The sequence below is a fragment of the Cynoglossus semilaevis genome, chromosome 18 (assembly GCF_000523025.1).
Source record: "Cynoglossus semilaevis isolate Cse_v1.0 chromosome 18, Cse_v1.0, whole genome shotgun sequence".
In the NCBI taxonomy this organism is placed as follows: Eukaryota; Metazoa; Chordata; class Actinopteri; order Pleuronectiformes; family Cynoglossidae; genus Cynoglossus; species Cynoglossus semilaevis.
The window spans coordinates 11075911-11099092 of record NC_024324.1 but is presented as its reverse complement, the minus strand read 5'-3'; the positions used below and the strand labels follow the sequence as shown (position 1 = coordinate 11099092).

The 23182-nt window shown below is 43.1% G+C and overlaps 1 protein-coding gene across 1 annotated transcript; it reads right to left on the bottom strand.

The window, feature by feature from the left end:
• Positions 1–98: 98 nt before the first annotated feature.
• On the bottom strand, positions 99–19659 carry LOC103394435 (ankyrin repeat and IBR domain-containing protein 1-like). The gene is made up of 22 exons (XM_008331745.3): positions 19176–19659; positions 15745–16082; positions 13172–13343; positions 12553–12684; positions 12215–12406; positions 11490–11607; positions 11087–11307; positions 10156–10244; positions 9914–10058; positions 9635–9795; positions 9314–9402; positions 8905–9035; positions 7923–8057; positions 7733–7819; positions 7157–7223; positions 6875–7020; positions 6181–6359; positions 5977–6028; positions 5758–5811; positions 5523–5646; positions 4330–5135; positions 99–3169 (listed from the first exon to the last, which is right to left on the bottom strand). The coding sequence occupies exons 2-22, from the start codon at positions 15930–15932 to the stop codon at positions 2528–2530; spliced, it is 3930 nt and encodes a 1309-aa protein (XP_008329967.1). The 5' UTR covers positions 15933–16082; positions 19176–19659; the 3' UTR covers positions 99–2527.
• Positions 19660–23182: the final 3523 nt, after the last annotated feature.

The following is a 23182-nucleotide window of genomic DNA, read 5'->3' as shown; positions in this document are numbered from 1 at the left end:
ACGCTTTTACAAACTGAAATATCTACTTACTCTGCTTAAGATAATAAATATAAATAAATAGAAGTAATTATTTTCAATGGAGTGTAAACAGTCCTTGGTGTTGGCTAAAACCTGTACATCCACACCTTTAATTACAAATATAATTTATAGAAATAAAATATAAAAAAGCTAATGTACACAGAGTACAAACAGTATGTCACTACATACAGGTTTGCTTGTTTTAAACGTTTATGCAGTTTAATTCATTTGACCGAAAAAACAATAAGACCGCAAAACAAAACACTTGATAATGTTGTGTACTTATGAAAACCAGCAGGGGGAGACAAATACCACTGTTCGCGACTCCCAGCTTCTTAATAAAGCATTACTATACAGTATATTTTGATTTTCACAGATGTAATCGCCTGTCATTATCAGAACCATACATTCTATGAATAACACACCATGTGTTTCAAATATCCAAGCATAAAGCATTTTTTAAAATTATTTTAGTTATATCTGATACTGGCACATGAGATCATTGGTTACCATCAAATATAAATTTTCATCAGTGAAAGGACACAAACCTCTTTTTGGAGGACGTTTTGAAATTAAATGTTTAGAACTAACACACTTTCAGTTCATTTTATTGAGAGTAAACCTTGCACTGACACTTTCACTTTAGAGTTTTGGCCACACAACAAAACCTCTCATGGATCCATTGGGAATGTATCATTATTAGCAAGTGCAATTGTGTTTCATCTTATTTTTTTTCTGTTTTCATTTCTTCTGAGGGACTGTTAAAATATAAATATTATATATGAAGTACAAAAGGACACTGACATCAGCCCAGTGCCACAAATCAAATTATGATGTAGGAAAACAAATCAAACAATGATAATAATATAAAAGTGTTACTTGTCAGCTTTAATTATCTGGCCTGAAAGCACTGGATTAGTGCAACTCTAAAACAACCTGCATGTGCAAATTTAAAGACCTTACACTCGTGAGACCATGCAACACAACAGTAGTCCTGTCTACCAAGCAGTGAAGTGTGGGACACTCATGGCATAGTGGGCATCATTAAATGTCTTTTTAGGACCCTACAATTTGTCCCTCATCACCTTCACAGTTTAACGTAGATGTAGATGATGAGTGTTCAATTCTACGCCATACAGTCTGAGGTTCATATCACATTCTCAAAATGAGACAGAAATATGAACAAGAACCTCGAGTATGTTCCAACGATATCCCTAAAACATCACAGGATGGAGAACCAGGATTTTTAAAAAATGTTTTGACAAATGGCCCAAATTTCAAAATGAAACCAAAGCATTAACACCAGACTTGAATGCGGTTGTTGTTTAAAGAGAATGAATAACTGATCAGCCTCAGTTCACACCCTGAATCGTAAAACTGCTGAAACGTAGCTGTGATGAAGTCCAGACAAATCCGGACTGAAAGGTCAAACCATAATAATCATGTGCATCAAGAAGCTCAGTGTGTTATGGCAACAGTCAGAGTGGTGTGTTCTCCATTAGCTGTCACTATTATCATTACTATTATTAGGAATAACAATGTTCAGCGTGCACTCAACATAACAGCATAAATAAATACAAACAACAAAAAGAAACAAATATAATAGAAACTTAAAAAGGCACACATACTCAACAACTCTGGTCACAACTACATAAGACAACATTTTTAAAAATGGGGAAAAATAAAGAAATAAACATTTTTGTTTCCCACTGACTGCTTATCGTGATTGGTAGAAAAGATATGACGAGGGCTGACAAGGATTGCAAGGATTAATTCCCCTGAAAACAAATACCGGTGCTCGTGGTGTTGAAGTGCCCTTGAGCAAAACCACTGAACTTGCATGTGTTGCTCTGTGGCTGTGACTCTTTGTCATCTAATCCAGATGAACCTGCTGTGACCCCCACCACAGACACTACATCAGTGATCTATTGAAGTCTTGACAATGTAAAGTTCAGCAGTGTATCAGAAAACAGGCACAAAGTGTATGAGGGTCCAAATATGAGGATTATGGCCCTATGATTGTACAACATGCTAACAAGCTTCATGATTACAGTCTTCTTCTTCATCATCGTCGTCAGATTTGGCTTGTGTGTGTGAATGTAAGAGCAAGGCCAAATGAGATATTCAGCAGCACCAAAACCTCACCCTGAACAAACAGAAAACACATGAGGCAGAAAAATAAATAAAAAGCTAAAATAATAGTAATTAAAAAAACACATACAGCATTAAATGTCTATTGATGGTCTCAGTAGTTGATGTACTCCATTGTCACTCCTTTTAAATAAAAATAAGTATGACATCATCAGAAGTGGACAGAAGGGTGCCGGGCTTCATGTCCTTCTTTAAATACAATATAATACAAACAGGAAACACTCCAGACCCTAGAACCCCCAGTCTTCTACACAGGCTTTACCTCATCCTTAGGTTTTTTGTTATTTTTTAAATTAGTGCTTCACTCTTTTTTTCCATCTCTCGCTCTCGTACTCGGCTCAACCTTCTTTAAACTCTTTCAGACCAGGTGGACTTGCTCCTCCCACTCCTCAGGCGACTGATCCACATTCAGATGAAGGACAAGGTCTACGTTGGTCTCTGATGCGGGGGCAGTGTCTGTGGGGCTGTTCAGCTCTTGGGAGCAGGACCCTGGGTGTGTGTGCACTTCGTCCAGCGACAGGCCTGCCACACACGCCAAGTCAACGCTCTCCCTGACAGACTCTCTGTCCACCAGCTCCAGTGTGCACGGCCTCGGTGTTGTCGCGACTTCCTCACCTGCAGCACCTAATCTTGGACTTTCACACTCTGCGTCCACCTGTGGCTCGCCCTCCAGGGGCGGCCAGAGCTGGGCAGGGGTCACTCCTCTGGATGCCTGGCTCTCAGTCTCGGTATGTGTGTCGGGGGAAGATTCTGTTTCCGTGGTGGATGGTGACGGGATGAGGGCCAGGCTCTGGGGGTTGTTCTGGGGGTTGATGTTGTTGTTGAACCAGGCCATGATGTTGTCCAGCAGCTGGGCACTGGCTGTGGGGTCCAGGGCTTCCAGACTCTGGGGGTCGCTGGGTGTGAAAGGCCGCCCCGGGGGGATCACCGGTGAGAGCAGCAGCTCTGGCTCGAGCTCTGGAGACGGGAGGCACAGCTGGGCAGGTGGCTGATGGGCCACCTTGGGCAGGTGTTCGAGGACGTTGGGCCGCTCCGGAGCATGGGAGCTGGTGTGCTCAGGGCGGGGGTTGTAAGAGCCCTCTGGTTTTTGACTGCCATCATATTTGGCTGCCTGTTCCTGGTTGTATGTACAGGGAGGGGTGGGGTTGTGTGTGTGATCGGGGGCACAGGTGGCAGTGTGTTCACCAGCCAGATTAGCAGTGGAGCAGCAGTAACTCTGCTCTGTGCCATCGTAGTGGGGGTTTGTGATGGTGATGTGGTCGAGCACTGAACTCTGGTCCTGTCTATGGCTGGGACCAGTGTAAGCAGCAGACAGAGTGCTATGGCTGTACGCGTGGTGTGAACACAGCTGCTCCTGGCTGTAGGGAGTGGTGATGTTCCCCAGTTTCATAAGGCTGTCTCCCAACTCCAGCAGTTCTGCACTGAGAGAGGGAGGCGGGGGAGGTAGAGGGTAGGGATTCGAGGTGAGAGCCTGTGGTTTGGAGTCTGTCCTGTTAGGTGGTCGAGGAGGCTCCAGGCTAGAAGCAGGGAAACAGGAGGAGGTGGCGGCGCCTCTAGCTCCTTGAGGAGCATCAGGGATGAGGGAGTGCAAAGCCACCTCACCCAGGTCCCCTGCTGGACCAGGAATCCTGTCCTGTCCTCTGTCCAGCACGTGGTCCAGCTCCGCTCTCTCCTCTATTCCACCGTCCAGGCCTCGCTCCCTGCGGGAATCCTGGAGCGACAACTGGATGGCCAGGAGGATGTTAGGATCATCTTCGTCCAGTGATCCCAGAACTCTCCTGCGGCCATCGTTCCTCTCGTGAACATCTGAGAGAAAAGAAAATATGTCTGGAAAAGTCTGATTTGAAGGCAGGAAGGAAATGTGACAGAGACGTATTTTTTCACTTAAGGTAAAAGCTGAGCATTGACGTCCGCTATAAGATGACTATAAATCTAGCATGTTCTGTGACACAATTCAAAACATGCATTTGTCATATGTGACAGCTTAAATTTTTTTTTCAAAACAAAAATGTTTAAACATATTATTGTATTGTATTTGCATAATAAAAAAAATACAAAGTACGTAGTCTCTATATACCCTGTAGGAACCACTGATGTAATACATGATAAGAAGTAAAATGTATTCTGTACCTTTCTGCTGGTTAGAGGCTGATGGGCCACCTTGGGCAGGTGTTCGAGGACGTTGGGCCGCTCCGGAGCATGGGAGCTGGTGTGCTCAGGGCGGGGGTTGTAAGAGCCCTCTGGTTTTTGACTGCCATCATATTTGGCTGCCTGTTCCTGGTTGTATGTACAGGGAGGGGTGGGGTTGTGTGTGTGATCGGGGGCACAGGTGGCAGTGTGTTCACCAGCCAGATTAGCAGTGGAGCAGCAGTAACTCTGCTCTGTGCCATCGTAGTGGGGGTTTGTGATGGTGATGTGGTCGAGCACTGAACTCTGGTCCTGTCTATGGCTGGGACCAGTGTAAGCAGCAGACAGAGTGCTATGGCTGTACGCGTGGTGTGAACACAGCTGCTCCTGGCTGTAGGGAGTGGTGATGTTCCCCAGTTTCATAAGGCTGTCTCCCAACTCCAGCAGTTCTGCACTGAGAGAGGGAGGCGGGGGAGGTAGAGGGTAGGGATTCGAGGTGAGAGCCTGTGGTTTGGAGTCTGTCCTGTTAGGTGGTCGAGGAGGCTCCAGGCTAGAAGCAGGGAAACAGGAGGAGGTGGCGGCGCCTCTAGCTCCTTGAGGAGCATCAGGGATGAGGGAGTGCAAAGCCACCTCACCCAGGTCCCCTGCTGGACCAGGAATCCTGTCCTGTCCTCTGTCCAGCACGTGGTCCAGCTCCGCTCTCTCCTCTATTCCACCGTCCAGGCCTCGCTCCCTGCGGGAATCCTGGAGCGACAACTGGATGGCCAGGAGGATGTTAGGATCATCTTCGTCCAGTGATCCCAGAACTCTCCTGCGGCCATCGTTCCTCTCGTGAACATCTGAGAGAAAAGAAAATATGTCTGGAAAAGTCTGATTTGAAGGCAGGAAGGAAATGTGACAGAGACGTATTTTTTCACTTAAGGTAAAAGCTGAGCATTGACGTCCGCTATAAGATGACTATAAATCTAGCATGTTCTGTGACACAATTCAAAACATGCATTTGTCATATGTGACAGCTTAAATTTTTTTTTCAAAACAAAAATGTTTAAACATATTATTGTATTGTATTTGCATAATAAAAAAAATACAAAGTACGTAGTCTCTATATACCCTGTAGGAACCACTGATGTAATACATGATAAGAAGTAAAATGTATTCTGTACCTTTCTGCTGGTTAGATAATGCCTCTTGCAAAAAGGTATTTGTATAAATTTAGAAAAGCAGACCTGTGTTGTCGCTCCTCCTGCTGGTCTCAGGTGTGTTGCTGTTACTTCTAAGGTTGTGCAAACTCAGCATTTCTCCTCTGCGCCGTGGCCTGTGTCTACGGCGGTACTGTATGTCAGCATAATCCTGCAGGAGAACATTACAAACTGGGTTAGAGCTGAACTCACTTCAAACCACTATTCTCCTGCTCTATGAGGGAAAATATATAGAATACTCCATGCAGCTGCGGAGCCTCACCTGCGACTGCCTGTCCCTTTGATCGGCTCCCAGCACAGAGTGACGACTCCCCATCTGAAAGCATAACAACACCGTGTCAGCCACGGCTGCAGCCGCGTGTTGACGACCCAGAACAGAAGTGGGACACCAACTGCACCAGCATCTTTTTTTTATGGAAAACAGCGCAATCGCTGCAGAGTGAACTGTCCTGTGTTGGTGAAGGACATGAAACTGTTTTACCTCTGGAGACGCAAAGCCAAGGTACTCCCAGTCCCATGATCCTCCAGGGTAGCTGAAAGAAATGTAGAAAAAGAACAAAAAAGTTTTCCCAGGGGCATTTATGCCTGAACCTTTTCTCTTGGATCTCTGCCAGTGTTTATTTTTATAAAGTCAAGCTAAAAGGAAATGTTTTTATGTTGTTGTTGTGTGTGACTTTGTCCTCACTTTCTACGGGGAAGCTCAGGAGAGTCGTTGGGAGCCACGCCACGAGCCACAGATGCCAGGAATTCCTGCCTCTTCTGCTGGACCAGCCGCGCAGCGCTGATGATCTTGTGACACGGCGTTCGCAGGTACGGTCGGTTCACTTTCTGAGCCAGATCCTCCACCACCATCTCCAGATCAGTCTGGTGGGAGAAGAAATAAAACAAATGGCATTTAATGGTATTTCCTGATACAGTTGAAAGTGTTGGGCTGGGAGCATGGAATGAGGACGAATCAATTGAACAGATTTTCACATTAGATCTGTTTTGTACAGTCCTGGTGACAGCAACAAGGTGAGAATCAGAACGTCAACAGCAGCAGCAGACGGTGAGAAGCTTTGGTTTGCAATGGTGTATATGATGTGCTAAACTAGCAGTATACAAACCAAGGTTTTAACTGATGGAAAGAAGGTGTGAGGCAAAAAAACAGTTTTAAGAAATTGAAATTCTGAGCGCATCAGGAAGCATGAGTCAGGATTTCTCTGTACCACGTTTCCTTAATCTCTGATGACAAAGCAGAGCAATTTTATATCTCGTGCGATACATTTCTTACATACTGTACCTTTTTTTCCAGGACGACTGTAGGGGTTTCAGTTCTCCTCCTGTTCTTACAGACAGGATGTATGAATAAATGGATAACACTGTATTTATCACATTACCTGCATGAGCTCAAATATCTCTTTCTGGGTGCTGCCCTGCTGCAGGAAGAAGCCGTACGGGTAAGAGCACTTCAGCACGCGGCGCGTCTTTAGCAGCTCTGTCACACCGTCTTCGATGAAACGCGTGTCTGGAGGAGTGCCTTCACCTGCCACAGTGGGTCGGAATGATACGGACACATGAGACAGAGAGAAAGTAAGACAACATAGATGAGCTGTGACTTTAACCAGAAATGTTTTCCTGGAAACACAAACTAAAATTTCAAGGTCTGTGGAGAAACATACGGCAGATGAAGGCTCTGCTCAGCTGCTCCATCTTTTCTTTAGCAGTTTTTAGCAGCTTCTGCTCCAGCTAATAACAGAGACGAGAAACCCAGAAGGTAAATAGTTGTGACATCACACGGTTTAGATTTACACTTACACTGGTAAAACAGAAAAAACGCCACTTCACTAACAACAGACACACTAAAGCAACAACAACAACAAAAAAGAAGAAGATCACATTGACATAAAACATCTACAATTAAATACTGGAAGGCTGAAGATCAGATTTCTAAAATGTCCAAAGGGGAGTTAGGGTTTAAGGCTGTGCTGTATTTTATTGCAGGAGTCAGCAGAACTAAATGAAAAAGCACACTTTCCACATTCAGAATGTACTTGTGGGACGAATACACTGGGAGGAGTTCTGATCCAGAAAGTCTATCTGAGAGTAGAGTAGAGAAAAAATCCTGAAGATTTGAATACTCGAGATTTCATTGTGATGTTTAAAATTCAATTCATCACACAACAAAAAGCCGAGATTCTGATATTCAAAGATGAAAAGTGAGGTCTTAAAAGCCCAGGTCTTCCAGACCACATTACCTTGTAACTGTGTTCATGGTTCTTGAAGCGAGTGTAATAGTGCATGAAACGGTTTAGCTCCTGAAAACTCTTGTGCTTATTTTCTGCCTATGACAAATAAAAAAGAAAACACATTTTAGCATCATTATACATCAGAGCATGTGTGGCTAATACATGACCGTCCATGATCATGTGGCAGAAGTATTTGTACCTCCACAGTCATTTCTTTGGACTGCTCCTCCAGCTGCTGTATGACCTCGTAGCGGGTGCAGCGGTAGTAGCCTCCGGTCGATGAGCTGTGCTTCTTCCACTCCTCCAGGCAGATCCAGCAGAAATCGTACTTACACTAAACAACAAGGGAGAGAGAGAGAGCAGTTGTGGTGGAAGTTCCAACAAAATAAATTGATGAAACAGAATAATATTAAGACCTTTCAACACCCACATATGCTTCTCACTCTTTTTTCTTTTTATTTTCATATCAATATTTTATTGATATATTTTATTGAAATATTTCTGAATATGTTTTTCCTCATTGTGGTTTGTGTTGACCTCACACCAACACACTGCCTGTCACTTTAGTCAATACATCAGTGTCTTGCAGTTCATTGCATATTAATTAAAATCAAACCTAAAAAAGAACCATGACAGTACTAGGTATCTGAGTGTACACAAATGAAAATACTTTACTATACTGTAAAATCAGGACAAGCTTTATTCAAAAGCACCAGTGTTTATCAGAATAAAGAGACTGAAAGGCGTATAAGACATAATCAAGGTCCGTATCAGACAAAGCTGATGGACAGAAAGTGTTCTAAATTTAACAGCTCATAGCAAGCAAACCATTCTGTTCAAATGTTGTGGACAATTTGTTCTCCAGCTTCAATATTTGAGAAAGGCAATGACATTTTCTTATCCAAATATTTTTAATGTTTGTCTTTTAATAACACCCGTCCTGATTGAATGGATGTGAAACCTTGTATTGATCTTTGCAAGAAAAGAAATTAGACAAACAAAACTGTTCAGTGAAATGTAATAACTGATGTGGGAACAGCAATGACCGAACACAGGCTTGAAAAACAAAAGGCAAAGAAAACTGCATGTGCTGTTGAAAATCCCCTTAAGAAAAAAAAACTAATTACCAGGAATTAAATGGCAGATTTGTGCAACCGTGACCTGTGGTTTGGTGGGTATACCTTGGCACACTGCATGTGATTGCAGCCCTCATTCTTCTGAATAGGTGACTTGCAGTTGGCACACGGCTTGGAGTTGGTTAACAGCCACAGACAGTTAGCAGCATCTTCGTAGGCCTCGCTCACACCTGCCACTGGAGATAAAACACACACACACACACACCGTTGAGCCACCTCTTCGTTGTCCAACACCTGCCCCACAGATACACCCTCTGGCAAACACATGCTAACATTTGGCAAATATCAAAGAAAACACCTGCCACTGTTAAAAAAAAACTCCAGAAAAGACTGGTCTGACAGTGAGGCGTTCACTGTCTCAGTTACACTGACACACAGTTCACCAGGTCCACCAGTAATAATTGGAATTCCTGGAAAAAAAGCAACTGAAAAAACAAAATTAGGATAGACTTACATTCTTCTGGCTTCATCTCTGTGACTTTCTGGAGCCAGTTTCTCCACATATGACAGTCACATGGTTCGTGGGCCTCACCGAGGCACTCCCTGCAGACAAGAAGGATTAAAGGCAGGTTCAAAATGAAATACGGGGAACAGGGACTGTGAATATCTTTCCATTAAGATATTAGGCAAGTTTTAGAAACTAAAACGGACCTTTCCAATGACCTAACCTGTGACTGGAACAAAGTTTTCCAATGACTTGTGCTTGACAGATCAGAGCCTGGTTTAAGTAAGTAATGTCAGTAACATCTGCATTAAAGCTGCATAGTTTTCATACCAGCAGAAGAGGTGACCCTTGCCACAATCCACAGCTGGGGAAGACAACAGTGGAAAGCTGTGGGGGTCATTGTCTCCTGGACCTGGTCGGGTGAGACGCACCGCCCGCTCACAACGTGCTGCTGGACACCAGCGGATGGCGGGATTGTTCTCCACGAATGCCTGAGAAAAAGGATCAAGGGAGTGCGAGAAAGGACAAGGATTAAATGGCAGGGATCAAAGATTTAGTGGATGCAACATTCAAGTATGTAAAGTAGAAAAGAAGCACTGATGTTGCTACCTTGATATCAAACTGCAGGTATCGCTGGTCCATCTCTCTGGAAACCACACTCTCTATCACGTGCACTGGCACCAACTGATAACATTCAAACGCTGGACAGAAAATATTGTGTGCATCGCCCTCCTGAATCTTCACATTGAGGAACCTTGGACAAAGAAACACCAAAGAAAAAAACTATCATAATTCTCAACTTGAGAAAGTAAAGTCACTTAGGTAAAGCACACAAATCCATAGTGACCTACCCTTCCCAGCATGCTCTGCAGAACTCATGGCCACAGGACATGTCCACCGGGTCCTCAAAGACAGAGATGGAGCAGAGACAAATACCACACTGCAGAGAGAAAGGCAGTAACAAATCATGTCATTCCCACTGTGAAGCCATAACAGCGCCTGTAGAATTGTTATGTTCAATTTAATTAAGATTCAGTGCATTCTGCCATGTCATCACATTCATTATACCCAGGGGAAGGACAAACCAACAGACTGAGAGTGTGATAAACAGGATTAAGTTCATTCCATTGTGCATATACACCATGCTGGGGTATATTTTTCTAAAGCTCAGTGTATTTCATTATACCTTCAAAGTCATAAACTCCCATTCATTACCTGGAATGAAACAAACTCCCTCTTTACTGTGTAAACTCTGGAAGAACCAGATTCACAGCTTTCAGACAAAACATTTTTTCACAGGGGAGGACAACAGGCTGCTGCTGATGTGCAAAAACCAAGAAAGGAAAGATCCTTCATCTGGGTTAATATCTAATCTGACTGAGAGTGGATTAGACTTTAACAAAGTGAGGAGTGAGACACTAACTGTTTAACAAACACCCCAGCTCTGGTTGGAAAACTTTTGCAACAGCTTAAAACCTAACCAGTCATTTGTGTATTCTCTCAAACACTCATCAAGTTTAGACTGAAATATAGATTATATATAGGTACTTGTCCTTTCATAGCCTTTGAACTAAACTGAAAGTGACTATACCAGTGCTTCACAGCACAACCCCTTTGTAGATGTGACTACTGTTGACCCCCCAATGCTGATATAGTCACAGCTATTGCCTTAAAACGCAAAACACTGAACCTCATTTAAGAAACTGATTTTCTACAGAACTGCCATCCTCACTGAACACGCTGTGAAGAGTTCCCATTCAAGGAAACACTTCTGTGTCTCACCGTAGCCAGACTTTCTTCACCAGGCGTGAGACAGCTGTCTGTGGGGGAGGTGAGGGTGAGTGTAAGGGGTGAGTGTGGGGTCCTGGGAGTGCGAGGTGAGGGTAGAGTGTCCCAGGCATTGTAGCCGCTGGGTGGTGGAGTTGGCATGGCCACACCGGAGCGCTGACAGCAGCCTTCGGCATCTGACATCCAGGCCTCCAGGAGCTTCTCCCTGTCCCAGTCTGAGTGTGTGTGTGTGTGTGTGTGAGAGAGAGAGAGCGAGAGAGAGAGAGGGAGAGGGAGGAAGGACACGTTTAAATATTCCGTTCACTCCTGTATTTCTACAAATGTTGCAATCACCCTGTAATGGCCTGGGGTTCATTATAAATCATGGATGACAATTTTATCCGGGAGGCAAACACACCATGTGCCCGGAGCAGAGCTTCAGCTGTGAAAAGAGGGGCTTGAAGCATGTCTGCCGTCTCCACAATCAGCATGTCCTTCAGCCTCCGCAGGTCCTGAAGCTTGAGTCCTTCATAGGGCTGTAAGGACAGATTGAACAAAAAATATTAAAAAAAAGAACAGATAGATGTAACCATATTATAATGAAAAATATAAAAATTAAGACTTTTTGTGTTTGGCAAAAATAAGGAAAATTGTGACGTGATAGAGATGAAATTGACTGGGATTCTAGGCAGTGAGCACTGTGTGTGTGGGTGGAAGGAAGAAGGAAGAAGGAAGAAGGGAGAGGGAGAGAGAGAGAGAATACGATCAAGTATTAGCACAAGTTTGGCTGCAGGATGTAAAATCAAACTGCTATCATTTGGCCTCTGTTCAACTGAGCCACAGAGGTCTGACAGGAAGTATGTTCTGTCCCGCTTATGAGAAACAGTGCCATTTTTGACCTTTAAAGAATAAACAGCTCCGTGGGAACTTTTTTCTTTTTAAAGTGACGCACTGATGCAGCTTCTATTTTTTCACTACGGAATCCCAGACATGCAGAGCACAAAGAGCAGTTACTCATGCACATTCACTGGAAATGTCATTGTATCTCCACAATAAACAATTTAGATGACACCAATGACAACTCCCCTCCAGAAGAATACTTCAACTTCAGGAAATCCCATCGACTCATGACTATGGTCTCACCTCCTTGTACTGCAGCAGGTTGTTTTCAACATGTGCGTCTGTGTTTGACTGCTGAGTCGAAGAGGAGGAAAAAACCATTTGCGACTCCAGGCTAAGGGCCAGCTCGGTGTGGCGAAATCGCTCCGCATGGTCACACGGTGTCAGCTTGTCCTCGTCTTCTACGAAAAGGTCCGCCTCGCCCTGGATTAACAGCTACAGGGACAAAACAGAGAGGACATAAGAAATGATGGCTATTAGAAAGGGAGATAATTGCCTTAAGGATTTCACCAGAGAATGTAGAGCAGTGAAATAGTCCACTTGAAGAGCCAGGAGAATCCCAGTGCTTACTCCACTCTCACCTCCACACAGCTCTTCATGCCTGCAGCGGCAGCGTAGTGCAGACAGGTGCTGCTCTGGTAGTCAGTGGCGTTGACGTTGGCCTTTTCATACTGGCCTCCCTCCAGCCTGGCCCCAGTCCAGCTAAGGATCATCTGGCAGAAGGAAACCCCACAATCAACTTATGTTTGAGCTCAAGACACACTGGCCTGATGCTGCTGCGACAGAAACACCACCTCAACCACCGCATAACTCCAGCAGACGAGACGCCTGAGAGGAAATTACTTGAGGCATGTAAACAGAGTTAAGACATCCTGCGGGAGATTAAACGCAGCACCAGTAGAAAGGTGACTTTCGGCACAGCATGGCTGCTTGTGCTACACTGGCAGCTTTGTGTATTTGAAAACTGTAGATCATCTTAGGTTGACTTTTGCTAGGGTTTAAAGACAAACCAAAAAGAATTATTTGGGTAAAAGGGTTAGGGTTGTCTAGGGCATGTCTAAAAACAAGTATTCAACGTCGTTAGTTTCCTCTGAAGTCAATCATTACTGAAGACCACAACACCAGTTCACCATGCTGATTGGCCATAACTTCACAGGTTCATGAACCTTTTTTAATAAACACGTCACGTTCCCAAAGTACCTGGAGGCAGTCTGCACGGCGCTGCTCGTCCCTGTGGGGTCGAGCTAGTCGTGGTGACAGCGCTCCCTGTGGCAGGAACAGGATCCGCGGGCCTTGACACAGAACATGGAGGCACGTCTCATTGTGAACATTACGCTTGTTGGGGTTCCCCTCTTTGCTAAACAGGAAGGATCTATGTGAATGAGAGATTCAAGAAAAAGGCATAAAGAAATGATCTTAAAAAGCAGGTTTCATAGAACAGCAAAAAGACGAGGTCACCTTGAGAGAGACAAATGGACGACAATATTGAAGTGAGTGTCGTGGTTAGAATAGGAAGACAGAGGGAGACAGGGGAGGGAAGATGGCAGAGTATTGACTTTTTCTGTTTAACATCTCTGCGATAATGGACATGCTGACTGGTGGATGTGAACGCACAAGTGCACACAGATGGTGATGGATGTGTTGGTTGCACTGGATGCTCAGCTGTGGTTGTAGTTCTGTCAGGTCATTTGTTTTTTTCCCTCCTCTCTGGTTGTTGTCTGTCAAAACCACCATAAGGATTTAGATTGAACCTCGTTTTTTCAACTGGCTTAACCTATTTTGTTTCATATATTTTGAAAAAGAACATTTGTGTTTTTGTGCCCTCTCTGATTCTAGTTTTTAAGAATATTATTTTAATATATAATAATATTGAATCCATTGAAAACCCCACTCTCGCAGCTCTGTCTTCTATTCGTTGGAAGCCTCAGCCACTAATGCATCACACCCTGTTTGGAGCCATTTGGTCCATTCTTCCACTGCCGTCTTGCTCCTGCACTTTTGACCTTTCATCATTTGGTGAGCCACAAGCCACCATTAATTCATGTGCACAGCAATAATCACTTAACTACAAGCCACCACACAAACATATGCACACACTGCCACTTGTTCAGGATGGATGGCAATAATATCAGCCAACTAGAAACAACAGGCAAATGATTACTGCAACAGTCAAGCATTTTTTAGAACATCTGATTATTACACAACTGCAAGAAAACAACATAGAAAATAAACACACAACACTGCAGGTAAAAAAAAAGAAAGAAAGAAAACGCAAGACGAACATTGCTGTGTCGCCACGCTCACAGAATCTACACCTCTTTTCTCACAGAAGAAAAATCAATGGCATCTCCAGCTTATTATTTACACACTGGGTAAATGGTAGTTATGTAGGAAGGGTTACACTTCCTCAGTCACACCCGGTTTTCCAATAATAGGTCTAATTTTCATTTCCCACTCGGCACATCCCATGAGAGCAGTAGCCTGTTAGGAGGATCTAGGAGACCATAAACATGAAGCAGATACATGTTAAAAATAATGTGAAAAACACACTGCATCCACCAGCCCACGCATGTCCTCTGTGACTCTATTTTGTCTGAGATTTCTCTGTCTCCACGCCGAGCCTCTGTCCAGTTCATACGAATGCTTGATTTTCCTTTTCGGTAATTGTCAGGAACTGAGAGCTGCTTGCTGCACGTCTCAGGTCTGTTACAGGTTGGTGGGAAGGGACACAAATAGCACCAATTGATTCGCTGTGTTATGTTCACAGACATTGGACACATTAGGCAGTTGAAGAGTCACAGTTTTCCCTCCTGCTTTAAACACGCGCCAGTGTGCATACATGCAGATGCAGAGATAATAGACTGGCCTTTTTCAAACAACTTCCTGGCTCTTCTCTTCTGTAATCATGGAAACAAAGGGCAAAAGAGGAGAAGAAGAAAAAGAAGATGAAGAACAAGAAGTAGAGAAGGAGGAGGAGGAGGAGGTGTGGACAGCTTTTAAATTCAGTCCGTGAATCAGCTGTCTTGGTCATGGCCAGCAGCTTAATTATCCCTGCAAGGAGGAAATGACACACTGATGACTTGCTTTCCGTATGTTTTTTTTTGACTGACCCCTTTATTTAAGATTGGGTTAGCAGCAATGATAATCGTATGGCTTCTGTAATGACATTATTCAAGGATTTTTTATACCCTGAGGTTCTTAAGGTTTATTTGAACCATGATCTTCATGTTGCAGGGTTGACAGCTAAAGCCTAATTCAGAGTAACTCGGCTGACATTCTCTCTGCGCTGTAACCACTGATAACCACCGGATGAGTTTCCAAGTAAATAAATGAACAAATAAACGGCTAAATACAGGTTTGCAACTTGGAATTGTCTGCAAAATTCAACATTTTCTCTGCGCTAACTAGTCCTTTGCTAAATAGTATGTATTAAATTGTACAGCATCCAAAAACTATCTACTCAAGCACAAGTGCTCACAATATATAACCTACTAACAGTCAATCAGATTTTCTGTCAGAGCGGCGTCTGTCACAGACATCTGCTCTAAATGAAAGGCATCTTTTAAAAAAATCTGTGTGTATTAAACCAATTCTTCATTCTTCAAGACTGTGCCAACAAGCCTGTCTGACCACTTGCCCATCCATCCCTTCATCCATGTCCTTTTCTTAAGGCAAAGATATTTAAGGCTCTCATACAGGCTGAACTATAAGCATTTCATAAAGGTATGAATGACTTTACATTGAAAATAACATAGAAAAAAACAAAGTCTCACCTGAGCAGACGTGTCATGGCATGGCGGCAGACGTAGTGCAGGGCTGTGTTGTGCTGGTACTGCTCTCCATATGATGCATTTGGATCCAAGCCGTCCCTGAATTGAGGGTTGCCCTCATACAGCTGCCAGGCCAGGGCCTCGTCGCCGCTCACCAGGGCCTTGCGGAACTTGGTGGCTGTGTTGCCCATGGCTTAAAGCTGGCTCAATGCCACCGCAAGATAGTGTGGCCAAAGTTCGTCTGCTTGTAGGCCTACGCCTCCCTCTTCCTCCTCCTCCTCCACCTCCCCTGCTCACCACAGGTCACAACTTAGAGCAACATGGTTCAGTGTTATTCTGCCCTGTAAGAAGAAACACAGACACAGGGAGACATATTAGAGATGAAATATAGTGGGGAAAAGCTGGTTATGGTATGAAGAAAGAGGGCATGATAAGAGTGAGACGAGGAGAGCGTTACTCAATCAATCAGTCTATCCATCGATCACAGGAGTAAGCATTTGATCTTACCATGAATAGAGAGAATGAGAGACCGATGAAGCCAAAAGACAGAGTGATGCTTATGAAGAGAGGAGATCAGAGAGGAAAGTTAATGAATCCCAAACCAACATGAGCTGGTTCCTGTGAGCTAACTGTAGCACGCTATCAAACTGTTCACATGTTGTTCTTCAGTCTGTTGGAGATGGACCAGTTTTTAAATGTGTCAAAACCAGTTTCACTTTGCATCCGTAACCGAAGAATCAGAAGAATCACAGCTATGGCTGGAGTTCATAAATCCTCTGCAGATATCTTTGCTACCAAGGCTCTTTTGACTGTTGTTATGACACACTCCCTTAACTGTGAAATCACTGAAACAATTCAACAAACTAAATGTGAAGAAAGAAACATACAGTAAAGAGCCACTGGTGTTCACGTTAACATGTCAGTTAAAATCACTGCTTTTATCAATGTGTTCTGCTTCAATTCCCCTTTTCCTGCTGGGCCTCTGCCCATCTCTCTGTACCACAACAACAGCCTGTCTCGTCTTTAAACACACACAGAAATGCAAACCACAACAATCCATAACAAGTGCAGACTGTGCATGTGGCTGTGTGCGTGTGTGTGTGGGGGGGGGCGCTGGGAGTATCATTATGGTCTTCATTCTATGGCCATCTGTCTGGCCCTCACAAAGAGCCTCTTTAAGCCGGCTACAGTTGGCTAGTGGCTGACTGGGCTCTGGAACATTTGAATAACGCGGCTGGCTGCCTCCCATCAACCGCCTCCCATTCTCTGCTGTGACAGACAGACGGAAACACACACACACACACAGACAGAAGAAGACATACGGTTTGCACAGTAGCTGCCACCATTGAGAAATATTCTGGAGGTTGTGTGACTGTGATGTGTGTGTATTTTTAGAGGGACAGTGGTAGTGATCATGTAGGGGTTTACTATAATCAATAGGCCAGGCTGTCCAGTTGGCTCAGTGTTTTGTATACACTTCTTACTTGCAGTTCACTACTCGCCTTCTCTGTCTGTCAGTCACCGTCCCTCACGCTGAATAAGCACAGAAAGTCTGACTGGAGTAGAGTCCATGTGAAAACTTTGAAGGTGCATCACTGGATTGGGCTGCTGTACTCAGAGTGACGACTGTCAGCACCACCACAGAACCCAGCAGGTGCTTCCAAATGAAGCATCGCTGTGTGGACATATCAACAATGAGGTGCCATCCCAGCCCACACTGTTTTACATATGAAGGCCAGAGTTAGTGAGTCCTCTCCATCTTCTCCTTCACTACTTAAATAGCCACACCATAACACAGCAAAGCCAGCGCTGAGGTTTAAACCTGCAACCATATAAGCACAATCCTCAAACACTAGTGTTAAAAAAACAGTGAAAAGTGACACTGGCTATCAATATCACAACAGGAACTTCTTTACATAATTTTAAAAACAGAAAACCTAATAAACAACATGCAAATAGATGTTTAATTGAATAAAGGCTAAATAATGAATTCTTCACTGTATCCATAGTTACAGGCAGGAGAGTTGAGATGCTCAGGCAGAGACACCGAGCGAGCCGTTATCTATTACTGTCTCCTCACACACTGGACAGACTGTGAAGTACATTTTAAAGAGACACACTGTAGAGCCCATCAGCTCTGTCTGATCTCTGAGAACACATGGAACTCTGTGTTACTAAACAATTGAATCCTCACATCTTCATTTTCATTTTGAGGTATTACTACAAAGGAATAAATAAAATGCTGGTTCTATCCATCCATCCACTGTCTACCACTTCTTCCTTAGCAGGGTAGTGCTGGAGCTAATCTGAGATCTAAACAGGTGAAAAACCTCCCTGTGTACAGGTGTTATACCTGTGTCACACTGTACACGGCAGGTGTCTTTTGACCTAGGTTTTTTAGATGTGATTCAACCCACCTCTGTCCCCTTCTTTTAATCCTGTACTCAGCCACTGTGCATTGGAGTGTGTGAGAACGAAAAACCATAAAATCAGTGACATTTCTGTGGTGAATCCTGCTTTATATTCTTCTCTCTATTATTATCTCAAACTGAACAAGTAAAAGCTTTTCAAAATGCTACTCAGATGCGACAGAAGCCCTGTGCTTCTGCTTATGATTAAAAAAACAACAACCCAGAGATGGTCCTCTTAGCACACTTAAATAGTACAATTCCCTTATCCACATACAGTTAGTGAGAACCAAAAACATCATTTTGACAGTCTTTGCTCCTACAGAGAGAACCGTGGTTCAGTGGTGCCTGGTTGGCAATTTCAAAATCCAAGACTCACATTAGGGTTTATTTAATATCGTGTAAATGCTCTGAGTCACTGCTGGCACCAAAACTTGTCAGCTGACACACATAAACTCAAACTGTTTAACCAAACCCTGGGTGGATCACACTGCTGCTGCTAAAGGACAGAGTCTGGAGTCTGTCACATCTGACATTAAACTTGTCAAGAGTTTCCCTAATGGGGAACAGAAACTTTAAAAAAAACCAAAACACTCCAGTTCATATTAAGCTGGGTCACCGTGTATCCCTCAGATTCAGGTCAGACCTCGTGTGGATCTCCCCAAAGAAGAAGTCTGTCAGCGTGAAATGGAGCACAAACAAAAAGCAGCCCACTTCTCTTTCTGTGTTTCTGTCCACGCTGCGGCCCCACGGCTCTTTTGTTGAAACACAGCTGTCAGTCTCGTGAAAACCACAAAGCAAACGTTGCCTATAAAAACAGTCCCGCTCAGGATTTTTTTTTTTTTTTACTGTTACCCACAGCTGACGGCGGCATGGGGAAACCTTCACAACAGAAGTCCCTGCTTGCCGCCTGTTAGCCAGCACACTGCATCTATCTCTGAGACTCTCTCGCAGGTTTACGTTAGCTTGTTTTGTTAGCCTTAACTACCTACAGCAGAACAACAGAGCCCTTCGTTTTTAACTCACACAGCCGTTTCACTTGGTCGCCGCCAGTCGCGCGTTCAGAAACAGACAAAAACCAGACGCCATCAGCACTTCCCTGTCATTCACACTCCCGGCAGGTTCTCCGCTGGACCATCCTCCCTCTGTGCCACCGGAGCCGGTGATGCTGTTGGTGCCAACCGTGTTGCTGCTGAGAGTGGGGGCCAAGACTGAGGTGCTGTGTGTTCTGCTGCTACAGGAGAAAAAAACAATACGCATGCGCCACAACAACTGTCACACCGAGAAGTCTCATCCGATTGGTTGTTTTTTAAGGATTGCTGATTGGCTTCTGGTTAAACGGAAATCCCGAAAAGCGAATATAATATAATAATGGAAGACATACTGTTTAATATTGAGCAACCAATTTCTTTTCTTTTAAATGCAATAGTGCGAAAAGTACGAGTTTTTAAAATTAGGTATGTTATATTTTTAATTACATCAGGACCGGGTCAGAGATCATCGTGCTATACCTGTGTTCTGATGTAGTTATAATAGATCAAAAACTATAAATGGGGTATTGATGAGTTTTCTGAAAATAACCCGTCGAGGTTAATTCTAAGTAACTTACCTATCCATCTTTTTTCTCTTGAGAGTTCATGGTATTTATAACTAACAACTAACAACATGTCTTTAAACACTATCTCAGTCAGCGATATTAAAAAAAAAAAAGGTTCACTTCTAGTTTGTCTTCATCCTTATAGCAGTTCTCACACATTCAGGAAAACATCTTTGACATCTTAAAATGAAAAACCAGGATGATTACATCTCCGGCTTTTGCACTGGTGGCAGATTTGATAAATAGGGCCAAGAAATCACTGTTTCACCGCCACCAAGCAGCCGGTAAGAAAATACCAACTTCAACTTTGCTGAGAACCAATTCCTGGAGCAGGGGCAACACAGGAAACTGCAGGCAAAAAGGAAGACAGTCCATTATTTACAGCTGAACAGGCAACCACTAGTTGCAATATACATTTTCACCATTAGATGTCGTCAAAGTATAACGACTCAAATCCTCTAATACCTCTTTCTGCTCTTATTGTGGATGATTTGTGCATTCTCTGTTTTAGCTTTAAAATATTTGGAGGAATTTATTTTTCATTAGTAATGCATTGTGCCAATTTAAAGACGTAGTCACACACAAAGTCTGAGTCACAGTTTGATTCTGAGGCATTTGTGCTTTAGTTCAGATAAAGTCTAAACCAAATGAGTCAGTTCTAAATAAAACCCAAAGATCCATAACCTTCCAATGATTTGACTGAAGATCTTCCAGCCTCACCTTTTCTGCTTTTCAGTAAGTTTGCATGTTTGATTGTAGTTGAAGTTAAGAGTCATAAAGTCTATAAATTTGAGTTACAAAATATGTTTAAAAAACCACTATGTAAAACCTTATTTAAATGTCAAATATTCTATTTCAAATGTCCTTGAGGTTGACACACATTTTCAGAATGAGAGAGTGACTCTGAGCCTGACATGTTTTGTTAACATGCTTTGAATGATCACTGATAACATCAGTGTACTTGTGCATTCAAACTACCAAGAGTTGATGGTGCAAACAGCCCAGGTCCCCTTGTCTCAGTGCAGGCATGTAAGAAGTGTCTTTCCTGTGTACATATCCTGGACTTTTCACACCTAACCTTTTCTCAATTAACTGTGACAACTCATGACTTCCACCTCAAGCACATTATTGTCATTTGAGCTTCTGTAGTGATTGCTGTGTGCAGCCGTCCTGTTGGGTGACATTTACAGCATAGTCCAAAGGTGAAGACCAAGCCTTTGTAGGGACTTCTGCAATGACATACCTACAACTGTAATCTGAGACTCTCTACGTTAAGGAAGAAAAGAACTTTAATGTAAAGTCTACATGTTCCCATAGTGGTTGCAAAATACTTGGCAACTTGCTCACATACTCATGTCAGTGGTACATTTCCATTAGTCACAAAAACCTTTGCCAGCAAAAGCATGTAGACAGGTTAGTTTTATCATCAGACTTGTATCTTGTTCATAAGAGTCTTGTCTGGTTCCGAAAAACCATTACCATGAATTCATGAGTGGTAATAATAGACTCCGAATGACTGCACCTGCCACAGGTATGCAGTGACACTGTCAATGAATAACAAATCATGACACTCACTGTGAGGACTTTCCTAGAGGAGCTCTTCCTCTTTTAGAAACACAATGCTCCCCAACGCTAAAACTGGGTATAAAGCAGGTAGGAGTCTCCTGACAAGCTCCAACGGGTGTGTGTCCACATGGTGTCACAAGACATTACAGATCTGGTCTAACCCCAAACCCTTCCATTTAGTTTGGTCACATCCTTTGTCAACTGGTCACACATTCCCCTCTTTAAAGCTAAAACAAACATCAAAGTAGCCAAAAAAAATAGACACACCTATTATCCTGAAAAAGCAAAAATGTAGCTATAAATACAATACATGTTAGCAGAAATGCAGTAAAATATGTTCTTAAAATGGCAATTGAAGATTAAAACTGCAAACAGCCATGATCATATAAAAACAAGATACACACACACTAGGCCATTATACCATTATTATTATTATTATTATTATTAATGATATATTTTTGGTCAATGTTAGAGTAACTAAACAAATGGGTGTGCAGGAACCTTAGGTAAAATGTCATTAGCACTGCCATGAGACTTTGTGTACACACATACTCAACAAAACCCATAATGACAAGTACAACGGCCTCATCACTGTTTAGTCTTCAGCTACCTACTGTATGTATGTATTTGTGTGAGTAAGTGTGTGTGTGTTTCACCACCCGCTACAGCAGAGTGGTGTAAAGTTGACCCAAATGCCCCAGGCTCCAACAAGAGTCACCCTATACTCAGGTGTGATATTACACCGTGAGAAAAGCATGCTGGGAAATCTCATAAGACCACAGTGATGCAGTCTGGGAACAGAGACAGAAGGACGGAACAGACATGATGAAAGCAAACGCACCACTTTCATTTCTTTGTGCTCTTTTGCTTTTGTATATTGTAAACTCCAGTTGATCAGTAATTAGATCAGCTGATTACAACTTTCATGAAAGAGGTCCCTGTGGAAAATCAGCAAAAGGTTGGCCTAAAAAATACAGAGTTATTCCAAAAACAGCTAAAATCTTCATTTGACTGGTACAAAAAAGTAACCATTAGTGCTTATCAGGTACATGCCAGATAAACAAAACTGTAGACCTTTTAATCTTAAATATATGTAAATTAAAAACAGCCAAAATTTAGACTCAAGATTTTTACATTTTATATTTAAATAATTTCCCTGTGATACAAAATCCAACCAAAGTCATGTTTACGAACAGCTAGGCGTGGCTTTCTTTATTCACTCTATGTAATAATTGGATAACGGAGTGTGTTTACCATGTCAACACAAGACAAAACCCATAACAGAACAAACTCTCTCCCTCTTTCGTAAGGTTACTTCATGATTTATTATGAATCCAAAGGTTGTTAGTCAACAACTGGTTAGAGGACCATGAAAATGACATGGTATGGACTGGGTGGCAACTACAACATGACACAGATGAAATATTTATGGGAGATTCTGGGCCACAGTGTTGTTAGTGCAACTCACCAAAACACTACACAAGGACAATGCATTTGAGGAAACGGTTGCACAATCTTTTTTCACAATTTCTTGGTTACAGAAACTGGAATGATCTGGCCTGTCTGGGTACTTGTTTACTTTATACGCTATCTCTGTAGTGAGAGCGTTGTGTGTATATACATGAACAGTATGTGCACTGTCAAAAATACACAGTGGCATGATAATAGAGCTTGTTTGACTACAGATGGAGTCCTGTGCTAGGAAAGAGCCGATGTTACGGCTGGGTTGTGACTGCTGCACAGGCTCTGTCTGGACCTGTGAACATGTTCCATGGCTGTCAGGTAGAGAACAGACTGAGATAGGAGATAGAAGAGAGAGAGAGAGAGAGAGAGAGAGAGAGAGAGAGAGACTGAGTAAGGAGGGAGGGAG

What these genes read in the sequence shown, in the direction of transcription:
- LOC103394435 (XM_008331745.3), bottom strand. Translation starts at nt 15,932, where the DNA reads ATGGGCAACACAGCCACCAAGTTCCGCAAGGCCCTGGTGAGCGGCGAC. An exon ending in GCATGAAGAGCTGTGTGGAG is followed by an intron (nt 12,407 to 12,552) that starts GTGAGAGTGGAG and finishes TTGTCCCTGTAG; the next exon opens with CTGTTAATCCAGGGCGAGGC. An exon ending in TTGGCTTTGCGTCTCCAGAG is followed by an intron (nt 5,812 to 5,976) that starts GTAAAACAGTTT and finishes TTATGCTTTCAG; the next exon opens with ATGGGGAGTCGTCACTCTGT.